The sequence below is a fragment of the Strigops habroptila genome, chromosome 2 (assembly GCF_004027225.2).
Source record: "Strigops habroptila isolate Jane chromosome 2, bStrHab1.2.pri, whole genome shotgun sequence".
Lineage (NCBI taxonomy): Eukaryota > Metazoa > Chordata > Aves > Psittaciformes > Psittacidae > Strigops > Strigops habroptila.
The window spans coordinates 39174020-39200489 of NC_044278.2; the positions used below are offsets into that span (position 1 = coordinate 39174020).

General features: G+C 37.6%; 1 protein-coding gene across 15 annotated transcripts in view; it reads left to right on the forward strand.

Moving 5' to 3' along the window:
* Positions 1-26470, forward strand: part of DMD (dystrophin) — a 1118883-nt gene that overhangs the window by 790762 nt on the left and 301651 nt on the right. For all 15 annotated transcript variants that reach the window (XM_030475728.1, XM_030475726.1, XM_030475707.1 and 12 more), the window contains one exon: positions 15753-15870. In XM_030475728.1, the coding sequence (XP_030331588.1) occupies positions 15753-15870 (118 nt within the window). The remainder of the gene's footprint in view (positions 1-15752; positions 15871-26470) is intronic.

Genomic DNA, 26470 nt, shown 5'->3' on the forward strand with positions numbered 1-26470 from the left:
CAGGCTGCTCCATGAAGTTCATTCGAATTTGCTGTGCCTTTAAAAAAAAAAAAAGAAAAAGTGGAATATTCAGCAAAGACTTGACTCTGACCTCATTCTCTCTTATGCACACACATACATACAAGATGCTAATAGTACTGCAATATTGTGGAAGTGCCTTGATTACAGATAGGCTCATTGCAGCTGTTTTAGATGAGATCAAGCTGGGGAGCAGTTGCAGGAGTAGGTAAGTGGTTCTACATCCAGTCAGTTGAGACTCATCAGGTCTCATTAACTCAGTCTGTTCCTGAAAGGTGCTGTACTGCTGTGCTGGCCCCAGAAATTACACAACTGTGTTCACAAAGTGCTCTGTGTGCATTAGTCAAGTCTGTCTGACCTGAGCTAGCTCTTTACTGAAATGAGCTTTAGTGCCTCTGCCCCATGTCGTGTTTAATCCAGAATTGAAGTTAAATCATCCGTAGGTAGAGGATTGACTGCCTTTCTGGAGTGCGCAGCTCAGCTATCAGTTAGCTCCTCTCTTGCATATCACTGCTTATCTTACACCCCACACCCTCCCTTTCATGCCCCTACCCTGTTGTTCACTCCCATTCCTGTTTTCCTATCCCTCATGCACTTGTGCTTGTACTCAGCCTGAAGTGCTGGCCGTTTTCTGACAGGTGAGCTGGCAGATATGGTAGAGCTGCATCTAAGCAGTTGTGTAGGAAGGAAGCAGTGTGGGTGCAGCTGGCCAGAGGAACAGCAGATTGCTGTTCCCTCTTCCAAGGAGTGTATGTCCAGCTTGCAGTGGTACGCTGGAGTCTGGGCACCTTATTATAAGCTCTTGGGTTAATGGTGCTGTGACAGTAGCTGATTTTTTTTTTTTTTCAGTATGAGTAATGAGTATGATCATGCTTTGTGGCTATTTAGGGTTTGAATGATTGTTAGTCTGTGCATAGAGCTTCAATTTGGAAGTAATTCAGTAAGTATGCTCTCAGCCAGAGATTCTGTGCAATTGTGTGTATGTATAGAAATCTCTCTTAATGCATCTCTTATGTGACTTTAGCTGTTTATGGTACGGAACAGTATTCGAAGGGAGTAACTCATATGATCTGATTTGCATATGCAATGTCTCTTATGCTGTGGAAGACAGTTTGAAATATTTTCCTTTGATCTACAGTGACATTAGAAAACAATAAACCATCAAGCCTCAGGAGGACTACCTTGGCATACATGGTGAATCTGTTATGATTATTTGTTATCTCTTAATGCCTGCACATCTGCAGCAGTGAGTAATTAAACTTTGCAAAGAAGTTAAAATTTATGAACTGATGAAGGTCTTTGCAGTTTCTTAGAACTACATTTGAGTTTTGATTTTTTTTGTTTTGTTTTGAAGAATGTCCTACACTACTGCTATAGGTGTTGCACTTTAGCGTTCTCTATCAGCATCACCAAAATCAAAATGACAAGTATGTAACTTTAGGTACCTGTACACCAACAACTTTCGTCCTCCATTCCTCATGTACCCATCTTCAGTAAAGCAGCCCAGCCATTTTGCATTTCCGTTGCCAGCTTGCTCCTGTTGCTTTTTGTCGGAGCCGTGTCCCGGTTACTTTTGTCTTCTGAACTTTCTAGCACTAGGTACAGACTTGCAAAGGAGGGTCATGAGAGTAAGCTGGCATGGTGGCATCAGTGCTACTGCTACACCAACTAATCAGCCAGTGGCACCTTAATGGCCCTGACATCCTTTCCAAGAAAACAGCTGATAACAGAGTATCAGGACATGCTGATGCATAGCTCCTAAACTTGTCAGTACTTCAAAGTTTAGTTTTTAACCAGAATAAGTTATGTTGTCATGGATAAATAAACTGATGTTGCTTTTAGCTGGTTCATCAGAACTAAAAGATACTGGCATCTGTTCTGTCTTATGTGTAATATTTGTCTTTTATTTCTTAGCACACTTGTTTATTCCTGGTTTTATGATCCTCAGCCCATGTTTCTAGAGAGTTCTTCAAATCCCTTTACAATAGCCGCTGTTCGCATCTTTGCATTTTCTAATGCTTAGAGTGAAGGTATTTAGAAGGGTAATCTCGAGGGATAAAGTAGAAGCAACAGAAATAGTAGCTTCCTAAAGTCAGTTTTCTTTTGTTAATAATTAATAGCTGAGAAAAGAAATTGTTTGCCTTCAAATGTAGCTCACAAGAAAAATAAATCTTACTTTTTTTTTGTCTGGTGGAAAAAGTCCCTGGAAAGAAGTGTATCTGTATGTGGTAATTTTCAAGAGAAAAGAAAGAATACGGTCAGAAAGTTGAATAAGAAAAAAAATTCCCAGGTAGATACATTTTTCAGCAGCATAGACTGTAAAATACCTCCCAGTTTTGCAGGCTGGTATTTGCCAAAAAGCAGTGACCTCAGTTTGGAGTACTTCCAGGATTTAGCTCTGGAAGAACTGCTTGTCACAATCTAGCAATACTCACATTTCCATAGGGAGATACAAATCATTAATTTTTAAAAGTGTAACACATTTGGAAGCTCTTGTTTCCACCTCCCAGTATGGCCTTTCAGTTAAACTGACTTTGTTATGGTAACAGAGAAGGGGAGAGTGGGAGAAAGGGTCCAGATGTAGCCTCCAAGTTAATTTGGGTTCTCCACCCGTGGAGAGCTGACTGCATAAATTCATAGTTTATCCTCTATATGGTATGACATTTTCTTGCACCTTACTAGTTTAATGAGTAAAAAGTGAAAATATCACAAGTAGGATAAGGCCAAATTTTCAGATATGTTTAACTTGAAAGTGATTATTCCACAATTTTATGTATTATCTCTGTATTGCCCTTCATGTCAAATTGTGTGTTGATGCTAGTAAGATGTAGAAATGCCCTATTGGCATGGAAAAAAATAATCAGTGAAAAGCTGAAAATCAAGGTGGATTAACTGATAAAGATGAACATTTTTTGCTAGTGAGTTGTTAGCATCCAATGCCATAAGCCCTTGAGTTTAGGAACTGTTTAATTCAACTTCGAATTAAAAAATCTTACTTCTCATGTTGAACAACATTACTAGAAAAATGGATGATATACATTCATCCAATCTCAGCCATGACTGACACTGTTATGGAACTGCATGTAGTGAATTTCTGAATATGGTCAGAATTTTTAAGGCAAAACAATGTATAATATAGTTTGTTATTTAGCTAAGGCCCATCTTTTACAGTTCAAGGGAGAGCAAGTATATGAGAACAGTCTAGCTAAAACCTGGAGACAAACCTATTTCTTTCTGGAACTGTGGAAGTAGTTTGTCTATAAAATGTTCATATTTGACAAAACACAAAGGAACTAAGTGTAAATAAAAAATATACTAGAAGAGACAGTTTTACATCCCTTTTAATTCTTGTGTCCCAGGAAAAAGTTGAGTGGCTAAAACCCAAGTTCTGTGTCTCTAAAGCAAGGGAATTATAGCAGCAAAACAATATTTTGCAATGCATAGAAAATCTTTTCTGTGGAAAAATGTCAGTATTTCAAAACTACTTTACAAAGATAATAGAGAAGGATATTTTCATTTTGACTTCTAATGGTGAAGGCCTAAGGTTATTTTTATTTTGCCAGGAACATTTATTATATTCATAAGTGGGTCGTAATAGTATCCCAAGAAATCCTTCTCTTCTGTTTCGACCAGACTCTGATGCTAAAGCTCATTGCCCCTCAGGCCTTAGTTACTCTTCAGTTATAAAAAAGAAGTCAGAGGAAGGTCATTCATTTTGAAATTTATTTTCCTTGGGTTCCATCTTTGTTACTGCAAAGGTCCACCGCAAAGTCAGTATCTAGATCTAAATATAGTTATATGTAGCCATGTGTGTATAAATAAATACACATATAAAGCAAACTATTAGTTCCTGCTTTTATTACAGTAGTGTCGTTTGACTTTACCAGTGATTCTTTCTTTTCTATTTATATTGGATATATTCCTGAAACTGTAATTTAGATAATAAAACTGTATTTTCTGAAAAAGAAAAATGCTGATTTTTCTTCCACTGAAGTAGAATTGTGTGGCTCCTCTGCAAGCTACTAATCAATGCCTACACAGTCTGCGTCAAGAAATGGTTGCAGATGAAGTACACTAACTGTTTGTAGTAAGCGTTCCTGTTATCTGAACAGGAAATAGCTCCAGGTTTATGCTTACCTTTATGCTTAAACACTGCTTTCAGTCAGAAAACAATTAAATATATTTAAATTACATTGTATATGTGTGATGGAAAGAGAACTGAGTAGGGCTGATACTGATTTGAGGAAACAGGTGTTGAAAATTCATCTCAGGTAAGCTGGCATTATAGATGAGTTGAAAATCAATTCAAAATATATGTTTAATTTTTCATGGATTCATAGATTTCAAGATCAGAGGACTAATATGATCATATACTGTATATGAAACCATAATCCATGTGATTTTACACAGGAATTCTTCTTCCTGCTCTTCATAATAGTGTCTGACTGTTAAAAAAAGAAAAACAAATCATGCAATCTTGATTTACACAATTCTGTTAGTTAAGAATCTCTTATATTCTTTAGTCATCTACTCTGATTTTTAAATGGACTTGCTACTAAGTGTTTACATCTTTTCTGTTTGAACTTTGCTGTCTTCAATTTCCAGCGAATATATCTTTTCAACACTATCATTTCCATAATTAATAATTACTGTAATTATCAGAAAACTGTCTTTAGTGGCCGTTAGCATGAGCAGATTTGCCCTCCGCAGAAAGATGTATTGACCCAGACGTGGGACCATAAAATGACAGAAAAGCCCAATTGCGTAACACAGACACCTGTTGCACAGCCTTGACACCCCTGCCCAGCTCTGCTAGTGCTCAACTCCACAATAGTGCCATTTGCTGTGCACCTTTAGTTTGGCTTTTTCTGTGCAAGAAGTACTTACAACCTGCTCTGCAGAAATTTAAAATCCAGTACCCATCTTCAGAGTGAGCCTTTCTTCACCTGCCTCCTGTGAACATGTTCTTCAACCTGCCAGGTAATCTCCATTGGCATATCGAAAGGGTATTCACTGAAAATGCAGGAGTAAGAGCTGCTGCCTTTTTCTTTTCCTTTGTATAGTTCCTAGTGGATAAGGCATCCATCCAGGCAGTGAGTCACCTGCTTTCAATGTATTTCTTATCTCCCACTTTTCAGAAATGTCCTTTACACTAGGCTGTTCTAGTCGGTGTTAGTTTGCACCTCGTCTGTTGAGTTGGCACCATTGCTCAAAAAAGAATCGAGGAGTCCCAGAATAGGGAAGAGAAATCAAGGACCTGGCCCTTGTCACTAGGACATCCATTACCTGGGACAAGACAAGGAGTGCTTGTGTATTTTTGCTAGTCACGCAGTGGCTAAGCATCTTCCCACACAGCCTGTGTGTGGCTGAGTTCCCTCCTGCAGTGTTTGCTCTCCATCCACTTTTCACACTATAAAGTAACTGGGGGACCTCATCCAGCTACAGCTCCTACACTAGCTACATGTAGTGATGCTCAAGTGTGCAGCACTTACATCTGTTTCTCAGCCTACCCCATAGCTTCTTACATCATGAAGGGCAAATTGTAGATTTGAGTGTTAAATATACTACTTTCAAAAGACTGGTGTCTCTGTGACACTACCAAGACAAGATGGTATTATTAATTTACCAACTCCTGCTAGCAATTAAGAACTTGAGATTTCTCCTTTGAAATTGGTTGTAAAGGTAAGTCTTGCCCAACCCAATCTTTTAATAACCATTTTTACAGGACACCACTGTTTTGTCTCAATAATCTCCACAGCCTTTTAAATGAAATATTTTTCCTGGACTTGCAGTATCCACATTATATACATTTCCTTCCTTCCTTCCTTCCTTCTTTCCCTGTTAATGAAATGCAAATAACATCAGAATTTTTCATTCAACCTTTACCTTCTGTGTTATTGTTGATGTTGGCCTTAATTATGTACATAGTTATGGAAATATGGGAGAATAAAAGCTAGAAGTAAAACAAAGAAAGATACAACACACAACAAAGCAAAGCAACAAAAATGAAAACAAAAATAAAAGCCAGAAATATAGCTTTAGGAGTAAAAGCTTTCTGAATATACCAGAAAAGTTTAGGTACCAAAAATAGGCTTCTTACTTTGGTTCTCATCTTTCCGAACGACAATGAAATATAAATAAAGATAAGGATCCAAGTTACTAGATTTGGGCTAAAGTTATGCCAGAGTTATTCCAATATTTCTTATCAGACATGGTAAATAAGAAACACCTCCCCCCACCCCCTACACGTGTGCGCACACACACACATACATACACAGAGCCAAATAATATTCACTGTAAGAAACAATTGATGTAACAGCTTTTGTTTCCTTTTTCCAAAGCAAACCCAAACAAACAATTTCTTCATTTTGCCTTATTCTTGAGAAAAATATCTAGTTGTGTAAGGTAGTAAAGTAAAACATATCTGGCAAATGATGCTGTGCAAATCCATTTTATTCTTCCTAATTGTTATTCACTTACTATTACTGGAGAAAATTTCCAGTAAAAGTAATCCAAGATTTCCAGAGGCACTAACAGAAACTGAGGAAGTCTTTCTGTAGTTTTTTTTCAGAGCATAAAGTTGATTCAGGCTTATCTTTTCCCTATAAAATTGGATAATTTGGGGAGCATTAAGTCAAGCTGTTAGCTTTCTTTCTTCATGAAAACATGATAGCTATTTTCTTAAATTTAAAAAAGGGTAGCTAAAAATACCTGTTTATTTTGCTTATATTAATAATATATTATGTCTACTGTTTTATGCAAGGTAAATGTATCTTCTGTTTAAAAATGTGACAACATAAAGAACCTATAACTTTGCTTTTGAAGTACATTAACAAATATATTTTTCAGTGGATCAGTCTCAGAAAAGAAAACTACCACTATCATCGAAAAAAACAGTAAAGCAAAGGCTAAAGCTGCAACTATGAGAAACAGAACAGCTGTCCTCAGTTTTCTTGGTAATATGTATTTGTAAGTGTCATGGAAAAATCCTTTATCTGAAAACCATTAGTTATAGAGGAGAAATAAAATAGTAAATATTGCAAATACACATTCTATAAATGGTAGCTAACTGCTGAGAGACTTTGGTTCTGCTGACTAATACAGGAACTGAGTAAACTCTGTAGCTCCTAACACTGGTTCCCATCCATTAAGTAATTTATTGTGATTGCTTGAAAGGACATAAGATACCCTGGAATAGTTTTGTCTGATTGTTTAGATGCTCATGTTTCATTGAAAATAAAAGTAGCATTGAAGAGCCACATTGTATGGGGGCAAAAGGCTGTAATTTCATACATAGTTCACATATACTGAGATTTACTCTTGGAGCTGTAATCCTGTTTCAGCCTTGAGTTCCTACATATGATTTATTACTGTGTTCTTCCATTTGAATGGATCGCATTACAGCCAAACACCCAAATCTTTAAATATTGTTCTACTTGTTACAGATACGTCTTAGCTTTATCCCCTTTTGCTGGCAATGGCTATAATAGAGAGAATTCTTTTTATATAAGAATGATTCATTCACAAACCGTGTTAAGCTGTAATCCTTTCCTAGTCTCCTCTTCATCTTATCTCCATCCTGTCCACTGGATGGACTGCACTGGAGCCCATCGACACATCTCAGTTAGAATGAGCAAGCTGCTGACGGTTTGACCCTCTTCCCTGGATATGCATCACATGCAAAATAGCATAGACAGTGTGCTTCCTATGTAGTGTCCCTCTGATCAGTGCTTTTTTTCACGTAGATGGTGTCTGAGATAGTTGCCAGTCTTCATCAATTTTTGGGCATGATACTATGCATTATTGTAAAAATGACACAGCCTGTCAAAAAGTATCTTACTTGGAGATCTTATTTAGCACATAGTAGCTAAGCTTCTCAAAGTACTTAGCATTCCAAAAGACTCTGGATTTTTGTTTACCAATTATCCAGGGAAAGTTTGTAATTCAATTACTTCTGCTACAGTACTGCCTCATGCCCTGTATTGTACTGTGCCACAATAGTACAATTATGCATAATAGGTGCCGTAATAGCTGTTAAGAACAAGTTAAATTCACGTTTTAGATGCATTTGATGCATTATTTTTAGTACAGTATTCTTGCAACTCTGTGATAGTGCAGGTTCCTTAGACCATGCGGACAACTTCCATCCTTTCTGTTTCTTAAACACTTCTTTTCTGAGATACTAGCATAACAGGGAGGTGCTGAGTTACAGATTGGCTCAGCAAAAACATACCATTGTAAATGCCAATACTTTGCAAAGATTTTGGAAATCTTAGCCTCTCTTTATATTTTATTTTTCTCCTGAAAAGAAGTGGGTTCAGAAAGCCCAAGTTTATTAAGGTAGGCCTTCTCCTGTCTCATCGAGCTCTTTTGGTCACTTACTTCATCTTGACTTGGTATAAACTGATCTCCTTGTGACAGAGTTTCTGTTTTTTATTGTTGGTAACAAGTAATGATTGGTATGAAAGTTTTAAATGAGTGTGAAATCTCTACAGCATTATAAGTTCATATCACATACCCAAATTTGTGATATCTTAACTTTACATCTGGGTAGCTGCCTCTAACATGCATTAATTGGAGATCCCGTTACAATACATCTATTGCAGACGTCTAGTGCAGGCATCTCATGTCTCTGCAGCCTATTTTCCTAGTCTGAAAATCTTTCCAGCTGCAGGCTGAACTTTTATTTGCTTCCACCTTTTTACTTCAAAGGCACATCTTGCCTTGCTGGACCTGCTTCAAATCATACTACCTTTGTCTTACAGCCTATGCAGATGCTACCTTTTTCCTAGTGTCGGCTCCCAATTTGGTGGTCTATGAGGATGGTAGAAAACATCTTGGTGGACTTTGGCCTACTTTTAGCTTCTCAGAAGGTCTCATTCTTGTACTTTACTTGTGACTCTGACCCATGCTGGGTATACATTTTCTTGCTAACTACCCCATTTGTGAATGAGTAAAAGGGTATCTGCCTCCTGCAGGTCTGGAGCAGTTGATTTCCCTGTGAACTCAAATTTTAAAGGTTTTTTTCCACTTCTACAGTTCAGTCACCTTTCCTTAGAAATGTTGCAATACCTACTCCCAAATCCTCATTTATAGACAAACGGAGCAGGGGAAGAAGAGAGGGTGAGAGCTATCCCAGCTCCAGCTATCACCATCACCTTACATTGTTGGACAGAACTTTGAGATTCAAATTAAGTACTCCCCATTCTGCTTGTTTTCGTTAGTATGCATCAAAAGCAAGATGCACTTTTCGCTATCATAACTTCCTAGTATGAACTAAAATTCGTATGTTGTAAAGGAACAAGTCCTCAGCCATTTACAATGCCACCGATATAATTTGATGGGTGACTGTCACAAAAAGCATATAAAAAGTTCTGTGATGCTTTTTCATGCATCTAGTGAGAATGTCCACCTGTCACTGGTGGCTTTCCTACAGCATCACTGATGGAACTGATATATTCACTGTGACAATGGTGAAAGTTACTTAGGCCGTTCTTGAGTGGGCCCTAAGCGGGCATAAAAATACGTGCTTATGGAAATTTAAGCTGCATAAATCACTCTGTCCAGTCTGTTAATGTTTTGATTTCACAGACAGGTACCAATCAGCTAGCAACACTGCTAAATAGTAACTCCTCTTATTTCCCTAAATTTAGATGTTCTTTGGAGGGAAAACACAAAACAGCTAATAGCCGAAGCAGAAGTTGTTTTAAAAAGGAAATTCCACTGTATTATATTATTTTCATTATTTCCTATTTTTATGTTTAAATGTAGAGAGTATCTAAATGATGGCTTTCGCTCATATTCTTTTCTTGCTTAGTGACAAGAAAACAAATTCTTGTGCTTGGGAGGAATAACTTAGCAAAGCCAATTTTATTATGCAGATGAATTGTAGGTGTTGCATATCTGCATTTTTTGAAAATGTTAGCATGCTTTTTTCCAAAGCTTTCTCTCTTTCTAGGTGTGTATATAACACATTATATTTATGGAACCAACCAGCCTTAAGAAACTCAGTTCTTTTAAGTAAAAGTTGTCGTGGCTATACATTTTGCTCAGGAAGTAATTGCTTCATGTGTTGTTTAAATCTAAGGTTTAGAGTCTAAAATGTTTCAAAAAATGGGCAAATCATTTCCTCAGCAACTGTGTGATGGAATTATGCTTTTTCTAAGAATATCATAGTGAGTTTGGAGTGAATAGGTTTGTAAGAATTAAAATATATCTTCCTTCTCTCTAACATTCCCATATGAATTATTCAGTTGTTGTCTTGTGGGCCACTGGTCCATTTCATTAAACAAGATTGGGGGTGGGCAAAACAAAACATCCCAAACAGCTGGGAAGTTTTAATCTTCAGCATGGGTTGTTTATGACAAAATGGTGCTTCCAGTTTACTCTTAATATTAAAGGTCTTCTGTAAATCTTCTTTTTGACCAAACTTCATGTTTTTTGGATCACTTACTATTCTTACCTAGTTAAAAAAAAATACACAAAATAATTGTAAAGACATCATTGTCATTACCACTACAGAGGACTCCTCAGTTAAATGCTAAAAAGGAAATCGTGTGACGTACTTTACCTAACAATCTTTCAATTTTTAAATGGCATTTTAACTTCTTTGTTTTCAGAGACATTTTTCAATTTACGAATGTCAGACAGTTACGAAGTAGACTGTTATGGTTTAAGCCCAGCCAGTAACTCAGAACCACGCAGCCGCTTGCTCACTTACCCACTTCTTCCTCCCCCGGCTCCCGGAGGGATGGGGAGGAGAATTGAAAGAATGTAACTCCCACGGGTTGAGATAAGAACAGTCCAGTGACTAAGGTATAATGCAAAACCACTACTGCTACCACCAGTGATAATAATGATAAGGGAAATAACAAGTGGAGAGAATACAATTGCTCACCACCCACCGACCGATACCCAGTCTGACCCAAGCAGCAATCTGGCCTTCTGGGTAACTCCCCCAGTTTATATACTGGGCATGATGTGCCATGGCGTGGAATACCCCTTTGGCTAGTTTGAGTCAGGTGTCCTGTCTCTGCTTCCTCCTGGCTTGCCCTCCTCCTTGGCAGAGCATGAGACTGAGAAAGTCCCTTCTCAGAGCAAACATTACTTAGCAAGAACTAAAAACATTGGTGTTACCAGCAGTGTTCCCAGACTAAAGTTGAAAACACAGCACTGCACCAGCTACTAAGGAGGAGAAAAATGACTGCTACTGCTGAACCCAGGACATAGACCCAGAGCCTTTCGAAAGTAGCATACAGACTGAGGCACAATCATATATAATGTTGCAGAAAAGCAACTTAAACTCTCATTTATAGTTTGATGTTCAACAGTGGGAAACAGAAGTCCTGGCTTCTAGTGTAAGGACAGTTGTTCCTGATATTGTAGAGCAAACACCCATAATCATCACTAGTAAGTGATTAGTTGAATGTTTAAGACTTGGTACCATCCTGGGATTCAGATATTTCAGTTTAATAATGCCATAAAGTCAGGAAAAAAGATTGGATAGATTTTTAAAGATCCTATCTTTTATTTAAACTACTACACACATGGCTAGAGTGACAAATATGCAGGCTGTAACATGGTACATTTTAAAACTGGAGAACATTTTCTTTCTTGGTCCCAAGCTTTGCAGTCCCAACAAGTATTTGTCATACCTCACCTGTTTCAGTTTTTCAGTTTACTTTTTAGCAATTTCTATGCAAGTTATTTCAGTTGCTGACTTGAACAATTTGTTCCATATCTCAACCCCCATTTTGTGTAAAGAAATCATAAAAGTTAGGAACCTGAAAATTGGATTTTTCTTTTGAGCAGCTGCTGTCCACAAGTGTGGAAAGGTTGTTAAAAGTGAATAGCATCACTTTCTAACAAACTGTAGGCAGGTTTGATGACTGAATCTCATCTTTCCATTACTGCGCTGTCACCAAGTATTATGATGTTTGCACTCATAGGTATATTGAAGAAAAATAAAAGCTCTTTTGGGGTTTAAAGATGTATTTGAACAACCATCGATGTCAATAGTCCTTCTTCATTGTTGGCCTACTAATGTTGAACTACATTTACTATTAAACAAAAAACTCTTCATTAAAATATTGGCTATAATACTTTGCAGGATACATTATTTTACCTTTACAGAGCACTAGGTAAGTGAGAGTAAAGGGAAATTACTCACACGCTTGCATAGCACAAGAACAGAAGTCTTAAAAAAAAATCGCAACATCCTTTCAGTGTAGCTGACTCCATAAGTCTTTTTACCTGTTCTTTTTGTGATCTGATGGGGACTAGATAGATCTCTGTTTAATTTGTTTTGAGACAATCCTTTCATAATAGCTTATTTCTGTATTACCCATTTTACGTAGCACATTTGTTTCAGTGTGCTGACATTCCAAATCAGAGGCATCTGGTCTGTTGCATCTGCTATGCCCCCACCAGGGTGCCATTATTAATGGGATTTTCTTCTCGTAGCTGTTGTAACATCTTCTAATAGTTTCCCCTTAGTTTTCTGTTGAGGATCCGGTTTTACAACATTAAATATTTGGCTGAATTTGTAAGTTTTAAAATGTATTTCCATATGTGAATTGCTTCTGATCTGGGGCTTGGGTGTTGTGGTTATTCGTTTGGGTTAGGTTTTTTTTTTCTCATTTCTATGTTTTAGATCATTTCAGCTACTATTCAGCTGATATTCAATTTTTTTTTTTTTAACATATTTAGCACTCTTTTGTGTTCATCAAAGCACTTCTTTTCCTAGCATAATTACTTGTATTTTTGTTACCCACAAAATCAATTTGTATTATTAGCTTGTCCAGTCACAGCATATTTTTCTGAATTTGATCAAAAGTGTTGCTGTTTACTGTCATGCTACAGGATCACAGGAAGGCTAGGGAAAGGTGTGCTTTAGTAGCTACTTTTATCCAAGTTTCCATCAGGGTTTGTATGTGCATGTGCAACGTGGGTTCCACATGGAACATATATTTACTAAGTTTTTAAGATTGTACCAATTGATAAAATTGTACCAATAAATATAATGATTTTACAACAATTTTAATTGATAAAAATTTACCAAATAAAGTATTGTTTGGGTAATGTTCTCAGACACTTCGTATTAAATGAAAGAAAAATGTTTTGATTTGAGGATTTTTTTTTTTCCTTATTCAGTTACCTTTCTAATACTAAGAAAAAAACTATCTATTCTATAACTATATATTATTGTTTCCTGAAAGGAGAAGAATCAAGAATCATCAGATCTGTTCATAGTATAATGTTTTCAAGATGTCCTTCTTGACCTCTCAAAAATGCACTTTAGTACATCTGGCAGAAAGTAATTTTATTCACATTAAATGGTAGAGGGAAGGTTGTCCTCACAGTCCATATAGGGACGGGATTGTTGTGTCCCCAGGGGAACATCAGAGCTAGCAAGACTCACTTTAAAGAGGCTTTGCTAGTTTTCCTGAGTGTCCACTTCAGAAACTGCAGATGTGTTTTGTGGGTAAATCATTCTGTAAGCACTTAGGTATACATCAGTTCCATTTGCTCATTTTCGTATTGAGCAAATCCTTATTGAGCAGTCCTTGCCTATTGCTTAGTTTCTTGCTGGATTTCACATAGCAGAAGCTTTCTTCTGTGGTACAAGGATAGCATTTAATGTCTGGTTGGAGACTCAGGCTGGATCAGAGGAATCATTCACCTATTCAGTATACCAAATATAAAAATTATGTTTAAGAAAATTTAGGGAACTGTTTAGAGTCACTGTTGGAGTAAGACCTTAGAATCACTTAATTTTCTTTCCGTCTTCCAAACAGTTACTGGGGAGGGGAAGGAGAGTGAGAGGGAAATACTACTTTGGATGCCACACAATTATCTGAGCATGTTGTATGTGTTTTAATGTTCCTTCTGCACAATCCATTTTGGCAATATGTATAATACAGATGTTTCTAGGCTGCAAAGGGACTGCTTTTTCTGTTGTAAAATTCATGTCACTCGTTAACTTGTCTGCCTAGAAAATGGAGTTTTGAAGGCACATAGATATCTAGAGGTAGTAACTGCATCAATAGATTTTATTTCTTTTTCTTGAGTGCTTTCACTAAGGAGAAACTTCTAATGAGAAATTTGTTCCTTGCTTAATTATGCAAGCTGCTGCTTTAACTGCATGTCTCTATATGCAAGTCAATCAGTATGCATGTGAAAAAATACCATCCAAGCTCTGAGTATGAGTTTAGAAAGCCAGTTGTAACAGATTTTCTGAGAACTTCTGATACAGAAGTTAAAGGCAAAAATTTTTCAGGATGTGTATCTTGAAAATTACCTTTTTTTCTGAAGAGTTCTAACTGCACAAAAATGAAACTGTGGAGCTTTTAGCTTGGTTTTGATGATACATGCTCTAGTTACTAAAAGTGATATTCTCATGCTCTTTTGTTAATCTCATTGAAAAGAAAATTATGTTAAACTTTTACCTGTCACCTTCAACTTGATGTAATTATGTAATTCTAATCTCATGTTGAAGGGCCAAATTTAAGATCAGACTCTGCAGGTATTTTCTATCCAGTAGAATAGTTAGGATTGGAAAGGACCTTAAGATCATATCAGCTTGTTAAAATAAACTATGATTATTTAGAATAAAAAAATTTTAAGGGGTGGGGAGCAGGGACACAGGGAATGGACTTTTAAGACAATAAAATGCTCAAGACACATAGTCCACAGCTAGGTGAGCATATGAAAAGATTACCTAAGCACTGAACACTGTCCACATAAAAAGCCCTAAAAATAAAAATCTTCCACTAACCTTTGTTGTCAGCATAATAGCTGATGTACTATATCTACTGGCTATCTGACAGCATGCCATTCTGTTCTCTTGACTCAAAATTGTGGGCAGAAAAAGGTCATTTGTTCATAATTTGGCAATAAATATTGCTACTTCCAACTCCTAAGACTGGGAAATCTAGTGAGCATCTTTTCTGTAAGCTACATGATAGGAACTTGAAGTTGCTAGATTTGGTCAATGTCTTTTAAATACATGCTTGGATGCTTCTTATCCGGGAAACCATTATACTGATTCCTTGTTTATTCTTCCCTAATCCTTCAAAATAAGTTAAACTAATATATGCATGAATCTTATATACCTTACTTTTCTTGAGTTCTCATTTTCATTATAGCTAAAGCTCTTGTGTCATAGTTTTTATTACATCCTAAAGACCACAAGTCATTATTTTAAAGCCCATCTTTTTCCCTGTGAGAAATGCTAGATCCACTTCTTACTTTCTAGTCAGATTGCCTGGGCTTTATGTATCTGCTTAACTAACATGTAAGTTATTGTCAGTGTTAATTACGTTTCTGCTAGGTAAGGTGTCAGGACAGAAAAAGCAACATTAATAGTCTTATATGAATTAGAAGCAAGAGATAGTAATTAAAGAGTCTTAACACATTAAGAAACAAATATTATTAATTAGGCTTCATGAGTTACTAGGAAAATATAGGTTAAAAAATGAAGAATTATTGTAATTCTATATTCTAGTTTTATAGGTTCTTTTAAAATTTCTATTATAAGTTATACTTGGTATTTTTATGTTAAGAATAACAAGAATGTTTGGAAAGTCTAGACCAAATTCTTCGTATTATTTGAAACAGCAAACAATCTTTCTGCTTTAAATCAATCTCTCACCAAAGAAGTCCCTATACATAGTCTTCTCAACAGCTCTACATGCATTTTTCTTTGTTTTGTTTTTGTGTTTATGTGCAACTAGGCAATACTACAGGATCTGGAGCAAAGACGTCCCCAGCTGGATGAACTGATAACTGCAGCACAAAATCTAAAAAACAAGACGAGCAATCAGGAGGCCAGAACTATAATTACTGACCGCAGTAAGTGGTAATTCTGGTATCATATGATGTTTCAGAAAATATGGAAAATATTGTAATACTTGGTAAAGCATAGCATTTTTCAGACACTTTATGCCTTTGCCAGTAGGAGAGTTCCATCAGGAGACACTTCTTGCACAGATTTTCCAAATTGCGTGTAGAATAAATGTCAGTGAAAGTCAGTGATTATATATTTCAAATTTTTCACCTTAACTTGATGTTGCTTGTCTTCATAGTGGAAGCATATTGTAAAAAATGTAGAATGTGATCACTACAGATGAAGAAATACATTTATTCTTAAACAAGGAGGAAAAAGAAAGAATTTACAGAGTATGGCTGTAGGCTTGTAAGAAGCTTTCAATTCCATCCCTCATAGTACAGCTGAAGCCTCTTCTTACATCTCCTCTCAGCAAACGCACAAGTCTGATGTTCTGCCCTTAGTCTTTACTAGTTCTTCAGTTCTGGGAAGGTTCCCCTTTCCAGAATTAACCAACTGGGTGTGTTTAAGATGGAAAAATGAGAGAAAAAGTTTTAGAAGTTTAGAGAAGACAACAATGTCCTGTCACTCTTGGATGCCTGTGTGTCCTTACATGCCTCGCTATAGGATCAAACACATTCTCAAGGTCATGCCATTGAAGCAGCCCTCTGTCGTGGACTGTTATACACCTTCAGTTATTATTTTGAGTATTCAGGACTGAAAACTACAAAAGATCAATTTTTTACAATCCTAGAGGTCCTCTGTGGAGCTTAGGAAAGATCCAAGCCAAATGCTTTGAATGTGGGCACGGCCAATTCACTTTAGGTGGATACAAACTGTCTCTACAGCTTGGCCTGGAGACACCTCCAGTTTCCTCCCTGAAACTGATAACTAAGAAGGTGTATGCATAGACTAAGCTTCTCTATTCCTTTAATTAAAAAAAAATAAATATATATATACACACATTACCTGTTCCTTTTTATTCCATCAGTTAAATAGTTTCCATAATACATGAAAATCACATTGCATGTTTGGACTGTATTGTTGTTAGTAACACATACAGATGTTATTTAGACTACATTTCATGTGAAATTATATTATTTAACTGCTATTCTCTTCCTGGCCTTGGAACATATTACTAAGAGAGACAGAGAGAGAGATAGAAAGTGCATTTGTTTTATTCGAAGTGTGAGAAGAAATGGATAGCGCTTATATGTTACATAAGAATGTGATCCTGTTTGACGTGCAATTAATTTTAGAATCACATACTCCGTTGAATTCAGAAGTGCATACATACACCTTAGCTTTACAGCCCTTATTCAAAGCCAACATATGTAGTACTCCCATCAGTATTTTCTGGTATGTTTTAATTTTTAATTCTAAGACAAGTCTTCTGATGATAAGAATTGCAGATTTCACATGAAGTGCGAGCATAATTCCTATATGTCCTCATGTGAATTGTATGCATGGCTAAATTTTGTTCTGTAAGAAAACTGCACTTCACTTTAAGTGAAATTGCCTTCTAAGATAGATTAAGTGCTGGTTTTCATACAGCAAAAAAAAAGGAAAGCAAGCTATCAGACTGTAAATCATGAATGAGTGTGCGATAACCCAATTATATTACAGCTTGCATCTGTGGCTAGCTTTGTGACTATATTTTAATGATTATTTCTTAGTTTTAATTTATAAGAATTCCAAAAATGATTAGTTGGGTTTGAACTTAAAGTATACAAGATTAATTTTTGCTCTGATTTAGCAATTAATTTTCTATGCTGAATCTATCAATATCCTTGTCAGCAAAAGCGCAGCTTAGGATGCAGTAGATACAGGTTGTGTCCCTTTGTGTCCTTTCAAGTACATCTTGCTGTAGCATATCATCTTCTAGCATCATCCTGTTGGTGCTAATGAAATAATTTTAAAGTCAACAAAATATTTCTTGTCAGAAGTACACAGGGTCAGTGTTTCTGCAATGGGGGGTGATAAACTATGATTAGGGTAGTTTTTGATCCAGTTTTCTGAGGTAGCAAACTAGATTCATGAAGATTTTTTCACCCTTAGTTTATAGTTGTACAATTGTAGGTAGTACTAAATACTATTCAAGAGGTATTTATTACTTATGAATTTTAAGGATATCATGACACTTCCAGGGAAAAAAATGCTAGGACTTTACAATGAGACATAAAAGGTTTCTTCCAAATAAAAGCCAAAGGTGATGTACAGTCACCTAAAGTACTTCTCTAAAAAAACAATAGTAATTTTAATATTTTTAATTGCATGATTTTTTCCCCTGCATGTTGTGTGAAGAAGAAGGAAATCACTATGGTTTGAATTAGACCTGCTAAATACCTGTATAGACAGGATCCATTTATTCTTGCTGCACCTACTGTGGGGGTAGTTCACCCCTTGCACCCCTTCACAGTGCTATGCTGTCCTGAACATAGGAACACTCCTTATGGCCAGCACAGCTGGGGTTCTCGAACCATGTCCTCCTTAACAAAGCTCTTCCGGAGCCTGCTGTGCTTCACAGTGCTCTCACCTACCGCACTTGTTTTGCTTTGCAGTCCAGTGCATGCTGAGCCCAGCCTACCGCACTCATTGTGTTGTCCCCAAGTCCATCCCTGGGAATCTTGCTCGCAGCCAGAGCTGAACGCTGGACTAGAGAACCTTCTTCAGTTGCTAAGGCCTGTGTGTTCCCCACAGCTCCAGAGAGCATCCTCTTCTTTATATGTGGACCTTGCACCAGAGTCCTGCTGCAAGTCCTCCCTGACTACCTCACCCACAGACTGTTTCCCATTTCCCGTGGGTTTTTTTCCCTCTTCGTGAATACAAATAGGTTACCATGGTTATATCTTAGCAGTTGTGAGTACTCATTCAGTCTGTTCAATCTCATGACCTGAGCACTGTGCCACTTGTGCTCCTTTGCAGCAGCTGTGAACCTTTCTCACACTCAGCCTTCTATAATGTCACACTATCAGGTGCCAAACCCATTGTATTCCATCAGGAAGGAGAGGGAATGCAGGGCTGGTCTGTCACATAGGAACAGAGAGACGCAGCTATATCTGGTGCACTACCTCTTCCCAGGCTGAAGCGCAGGAACTCATACTTTGAGAAGTAAAAAGCTGAAAACATGAGTTAATTTGTAATAATATGTTGTTCATTGTTGTTTGCTATTAAGGTGCTAGTAAAAAAAACCCTACATAATCATCTGGCCAATGTCACAGGACAGATCTATTATAAATACTAAATGAGACTTGTAGCTACTCCATAAGATAGCTGTATTCTGGGTCACAGAATGGGTTAGTGTGCCATCAACTGGAATTAAAATCCTGAAGGTTATGCCTTCTGTGCTAACACTGGTAACTCTCAAGTAATTCTGCTTGCAGAAATATATATATTATGCTCTGTAAAGTCAAACTTTGAATTATATTTAGAAACCATTACTGCCTTTTAAAAATATTTATGAAAACAAAAAAGGTAAATATTTTATACAAAATCAAGCAAATCAAAAGACATTTGTTAGAGAATCTTTATGGAGAGTTGCAGAAAAGTAAATGAAGTCAATGATGATGAGTATTACATAGGTTTAGTCTTTCTATAGGAAATTAAAAATAAAAAGAAACTAAAGATAAGCTTATACAATTGAATTATTTATTTTGAATATTTTCTGCCCACTCTTACTTCATTATCTGTATGAAATTGCTGAAGCTTTGCTACATAAAAAGAACTTGGCTGTATAAAGCGAAGCTTGTGTTATGTTTACATAACATTATATTTAAATCTTTGTTTATTTTATGTAAATCATAGTTTGTTTACAACTTATACATTAGAGAATACATAAGAATAATAATTACATTCTTGAGGAAAAGTGGTGGGAAAAGCAAGATATCTTTCTGCTCTTTTAATGTCCTTGATAAAGCATTCTATTCTAACAGAACCATATGCTCTACAATAACGTTTTTCTCTACATAATGCATTGCAACTCCAAACTGCTTTGTTTTACTACTGATAAAAATGTTATTTCTTTAAATTGAATGAGTTTATAAGCAACTTTGAATATGATAAAGTAATTAAACTTTGAAAATTCCTTTTATTATCCATCAGTTCCTATGTATAAAATACATAAAACCAGTAACAACTCAATATAGAAATATACTGAAAGATAATAAAAACAAAATTACAGTCTTAGAATCAGAAATACCAAAGTAATTACAAAGGCTATGTTAGATCTTGCTAGATCCTGGAAATGTAAGAAATTTACATAGCAGACCTTCCTACTGCTGTGTTCACACGCATGCAAAAGGTAATGGTGAATAACCTTTCTGCTGTTTTACTTTGCTAGCAATTTACATCCCAATTTTATAATGTGGTTTCTGGCTGTGTAAGCAATAGATGAGGTAAGAAAATGAATATTTATAGAATTGTGAAAAAATAATCTTTTACTGACCAAAGAATCTCTCTTTCAAGATGATAAGAAGCCAAAGTAACACACATCTTTCTTCAGCAAGAGTGTGAAATGTAGTGAACTCTCAAAATATCTATTGAGAGGTTAATTAAGTTCTATTATCTTAAATACATAAATAATAACAATAAATACAAGCATTTCAAGGAAGAATATTTTGATCAAGAATTACACATGGGAACCAAAAGATTAATTTTTAAATTTTACTTGACAGTTTTTAAAACCAAGTCCACAAATGTATGAATAACTTATAGAGGATGCCTTCAGAAGAGTTATTTTGGTTTTCTGTTTTGGGTTTTTTGTTTATTTTTTAAAAAAAGAAAAGCCATATGTTATAATTGGTTGTTAGGAAAGCTGCACTTAAACTAGTCTGAAAAGAATTTGAATGTCTCTGTGACACCTCATAAAATAACCTTTATTGAATAGCTTGCTGTATTTGACAGTTTTATTGCAAAATCATCAACTCGTCATCACTTTCACTACAGAATGTATGGAAACTCTACAGTGAATTACAGCTATACTGTTGTTCTTGTCATCTTAATAAAGCAGTCATCTCCATGGTACTACCATCCATGCAGTTTTCTCTTTGAGCTATTGAATGCAAATAAAGGGTTTACCACTTGAAAAAAAAAAATTAAAAAATCATACAATCTGAAATTTGTCATCCAGTAGCAAAACTTGTAGTTACCAACACTATGAAGGAAAAGAGTAAGAGAAAACTGTACTTGTATACAGTTTGCCCGGTTACTTGTTGATATTTTTAAGCTGAATTATTGAATAAACTCCAGTATTCTGCTCACTGGATTCCACATATTTCAAGAAATTCTCAAGAACCTGAGTAATAGCTTTTCTATGTCATAAAGATCATAGAATCATAGAATAGTTAGGGTTGGAAAGCACCTTAAGATCATCTAGTTCCAACCCCCCTCCATGGACAGGGATGCCTCACAAGTAGACTGTGTCACCCAAGACTCTCTTCAACCTGGCCTTGAACACCTCCAGGGATGGAGCATTCACAACTTCCTTGGGCAACCTGTTCCAGTGCCTCACCACCCTCACTGTAAAGAACTTCTTCCTTATAACTAACCTGAACTTCCCCTGTTTTACTTTGATCCCATTACCCTTTGTCCTATTGCTACAGTCCCTGATGAAGAGTCCCTCTCCAACATCCTTATAGGCCCTCGACAGATACTGGAAGGCTGTTATGAGGCCTCCACGCAGCCTTCTCTTCTCCAGGCTGAACAGCCTCAACTTTCTCAGCCTGTCTTCATACAGAAGGTGCTCTAGCCCCCTGATCATCCTCATGGCCCTCCTCTGGACTCGCTCCAACAACTTTATGTCCTTTTTATGTTGAGGACACCAGAACTGTACACAATACTCCAAGTGAGGTCTCATGAGAGCAGAGTAGAGGGGCAGGATCACCTCCATCGACCTGCTAGTCACGCTTCTTTTGATGCAGCCCAGGATACAGTTGGCTTTCTGGGCTGTGAGCACACACTGCTGGCTCATGTTAAGCTTCTCATTAATCAGCACCCCCAAGTCCTTCTCCACAGGGCTCCTCTGAATCTCTTCTCCACCCAACCTGTAGCTGTGCCTGGGATTGCCCTGACCCAGGTGTAGGACTTTGCACTTGGCTTGGTTGAACTTCATGAGGTTAGCATCAGCCCACCTCAAGCGTGTCAAGGTCCCTCTGGATGGCATCACTTCCCTCCAGCGTATCAACCGAACCACATAACTTAGTGTCATTGGCAAACTTGCTGAGGGTGCACTCAATCCCACTGTCCATGTCACCAACAAAGATGAACAAGATCAACAAGATCGGTCCCAATACTGACCCCTGAGGGACACCACTAATTGCGCATCTCCAGTTGGACATTAAGCCGTTGACTGCAACTGTCTGCATGTGGCCATCCAACCAAGATGCAGAAGTTATTGATCATCCTGATGTACTTTACAGCTTAAACCTTGCTTTTTCCTATGAGGACTCTATGCCATGGAAACAAATGGAGGGGAAAACCACTTGTTGTGAAAGAAATGTCAATAGCAAGATAAAACGATAGCTCTGAAAGGGATAGCGTGTTACTGAGTACCTCATTTGAAACCAGTGCCTTGGTACAGGTTTGCTGCTACAGGATTTGTAAGAAAGTTATGGGACATTTTAAGAAGGAGTAAGAAGTTATTTTGGATCACTGGGGAGAGTTGCCCTTTAAGAACAGGAAATAACATGCCCCAGAAATGGCTGAATGATCACAAAATTACAGTTATATATCACTTCTTAGGCAATATATATATATATTGAAGCATATGGCTCAGTGGACAAAGGGCAAGACCTAAACTGCCTACTCCAGGTGTCAAAGTGCTCCCAAAAAGGCTGTGAGGCTACAAGGTGTCCTTCCTCCCTTTCTTATTATATTCTTGAGTAAAAGTGGCACGGATTTTTTTTGTAGCCCCAGAGCTGCTCAAGTGTATTAGATAATATCATTGCTGGTGGCTTGCTGAGACCTTACTTACCTTTTCAATCCTGTGAAGGGAGTAAGATAATTACTAAATGTTGTGTTGTGTGGTAATTCGGGTGGAACTTAGCTGGCTAGTTCTAGACTAGGTACTTCTAAATAAGAACATTGTTCTACTTTTTATGTTCCTAGAAATTAATCTGTGTTGGAGAACAGGCACCCTGGATCATTGTGTTGGGTAGAGGCACTTAATTTTGCCCAGATCATAACTGTTACTAAAATTTTGTCATCTATCCTCCAAAAAAGCTAGAAGAGCAGAATGGTTGACCAAACCTCTCATCAGGAAAATGTGACCACAAAGTGAGTTCTCTGCTAATTATGAGCTTGTGACCAGCAAAGATATTCCAGTGAGGAGTGTAAGGCTGCAGTGCAGGAAAAGACCTTTCAGAAAGAGTGATATGAAAGAAAAATTTTTTAAAAGCCTTTAAATAATTTTGGCTAGGCCCCCAAAAAACAAAAACAAAATCCAAAAAACAAAATAAAATAAAAACAACAAAACCCCACTCTGAATAAGGAAAGCATGGTTTGGTAGGGGGATGCTTCACACTAACAGAATATACATTATTGTATGATATAGCCCTGGGTACATGAATTTAGGGACCAAGTTAATCAACACAGGTGGTCAATCAGAATACAGACAAAAAAAATTCTTCTAATTGATAGCATCAAGAAAATCCAAGCCTATTTAGTATCCTGTAATTTACTCTGCTGTTCTTAAAATGTTTGGAGACTGAGGTGGTAGAAGTGATTTTAGTGAAACAGCCAAAGCATATAAATCTGCAGCCTCCTTCAACCTACCCAGTCACCAATTAGGTGAAAGTAACTGTTGCCCAGAACCATGAGCAGTATGAAATGACAGAAACTCTTATTTACAGCCTGTCAGCAGGCAATTCCTTTACCCAGGTACTACTGTCTGCTCCCCTACTATGGTAAGTCCTATGAATAGTGTTAGGGGCATCTCTTCCTTCTTTATGCTCATTAGGAGTAATATTTTAACAGACTGTTTTTACTTAAACACCTGCCTTTGTTCCTAAAGTCTTTGTGATAACCTCTAACACATAAAAATCTGCATGCATATATTCTCTCTTTTTTTTTTTTTTTTTTTTTGGTTCAATGAGACCAGTGTTTCAGTAGCTTCAGAAAGGAGCAAATTTACTTGCAAAATTATTGTAAGCAAAATGTAAAGGGAAGGCAAGTAACTGCCACACAGGATGAGATTGCAGGTCTTATTCATTTACTCTGTTGTCTCTGAAATTGTTAGTTCTATGTCCTGAAGAATATTTAAGAATTCAATAGTATGCAAATGTGAAGTGACTTGAGAGTACTTCTTAGAAAACGAAGTCTTTCTTTCATATTTTAAATAATTAGAGAAATGCTAACATAATTTTTTGAAACATTTAACTGACTAAAGCTGCCATGAATTCGCAGTTCTTCAAGAAAGCAAGCACTGAGTTATTTTAGAGTTTTCAACATATTTACCAGTATCTAATGTGAGACTTCCTATTTACAGCATTACAGAAAAAAATCTGGATGTAATGACATTAGATTTAAAAATTGGATTCAGTCTCATTTTGCAAAATGCTAATTAACATTTATATATAATACTTTAAAATATGAAAATAATGAATGCTGAAGAGGTTTGACTTACATCTTGTCAGTGGCAGAAGAACATTCCAAGAACCTGAACGTGCGCAAGTCCATGGGACCTGATGAAATCCATCCACGGGTCCTGAAGGAGCTGGCGAATGAAGTTGCTAAGCCACTGTCCATCATATTCGAAAAATCCTGGCAGTCAGGTGAAGTTCCCGATGACTGGAAGAAGGGTAATATAACCCCCATTTTCAAGAAGGGGAAGGTGGAAGACCCAGGGAACTACAGACCAGTCAGTCTCACCTCTGTGCCTGGCAAAATCTTGGAACAGTTTCTCCTGGAAAACATGCTAAGGCACATGAAAAACAAGGAGGTGGTTGGTGACAGCCAACATGGCTTCACTAAGGGGAAATCCTGCCTGACCAATTTGGTGGCCTTCTATGATGGAGCCACGGAACTGATGGACGGGGGCAGAGCAGTTGACGTCATCTACCTGGACTTGTGCAAAGCGTTCGACACTGTCTCGCATGACATCCTTGTCTCTAAATTGGAGAGACATCAATTTGGTAGATGGACCACTCGGGGGATAAAAAACTGGCTCGATGGCCGCACGCAAAGAGTTGTGGTAAATGGCTTGATGTCCAGTTGGAAACCTGTAACGAGTGGTGTCCCTCAGGGATCGGTGTTGGGACCAGTCCTGTTCAACATCTTTGTCGGCGACATGGACAGTGGGATTGAGTGCGCCCTCAGCAAGTTTGCCGACGACACCAAGCTGTGTGGTTCGGTTGATACGCTGGAGGGAAGGGATGCCATCCAGAGGGACCTTGACACACTTGTGAGGTGGGCCGATGCCAACCTTATGAAGTTCAACCAAGCCAAGTGTAAGGTCCTACACCTGGGTCGGGGCAATCCCAGGCACTGCTACAGGTTGGGCAGAGAAGAGATTCAGAGGAGCCCTGCAGAGAAGGACTTGGGGGTGTTGGTTGACGAGAAGCTTAACATGAGCCGGCAGTGTGCGCTTGCAGCCCAGAAAGCCAATCGTATCCTGGGCTGCATCAAAAGAAGCGTGACCAGCAGGTCGATGGAGGTGATCCTGCCCCTCTACTCTGCTCTCATGAGACCTCACTTGGAGTACTGCGTACAGTTCTGGTGTCCTCAACATAAAAAGGACATGGAGCTGTTGGAGCGAGTCCAGAGGAGGGCCACGAGGATGATAAGAGGGCTGGAGCACCTCCTGTATGAAGACAGGCTGAGAGAGTTGGGGCTGTTCAGCCTGGAGAAGAGAAGGCTGTGTGGAGACCTCATAGCAGCCTTCCAGTATCTGAAGGGGGTCTACAAGGACACTGAGGAGGGACTCTTCCTTAGGGACTGTAGTGGTAGGACAAGGGGTAATGGGTTCAAACTTAAACAGGGGAAGTTTAGATTAGATATAAGGAAGAAGTTCTTTACAGTGAGGGTGGTGAAGGACTGGAATGGGTTGCCCAGGGAGGTTGTGGATGCTCCATCCCTGGCGGTGTTCAAGGCCAGGTTGGACAGAGCCTTGAGCCACGTGGTTTAGGGCAAGGTGTCCCTGCCCATGGCAGGGGGGTTGGAACTAGATGATCTTAAGGTCCTTTCCAACCCTTACGATTCTATGATTCTATGATTCTATGAACTTATGGCCAGATAATCAGAAGGAATATTTTTACTCTTTCAGTAAAACCAGAAAGACTCAATTTTCTACATTAAATGGAGTAGTATTAATAATTTGTCATTAAAAATATTTAGACCACTTACTTATACCATACTTGTAGCCCATCTCCATTGCAAGTGCATATCCAAAATGATCAAGCTCCGAAAGTGAGGGAAACAACTGCTTATTATTTATAACTGTACTAGCATTCTGTACTTTAAGAATTTTTTTCAAAGTTAAAGACTCTTTTTATAAGCAATTTAAATTCCCTATCTACTGATGAAATTCCATTGCTGTGTTCATATAAGGTCCATTTAGGAAATCAATAAAATTACTGTCTAACCTTAAAATCTGTGTGTGTGTAGCTGCTCAAGATCATGTTGAGGGTTTTT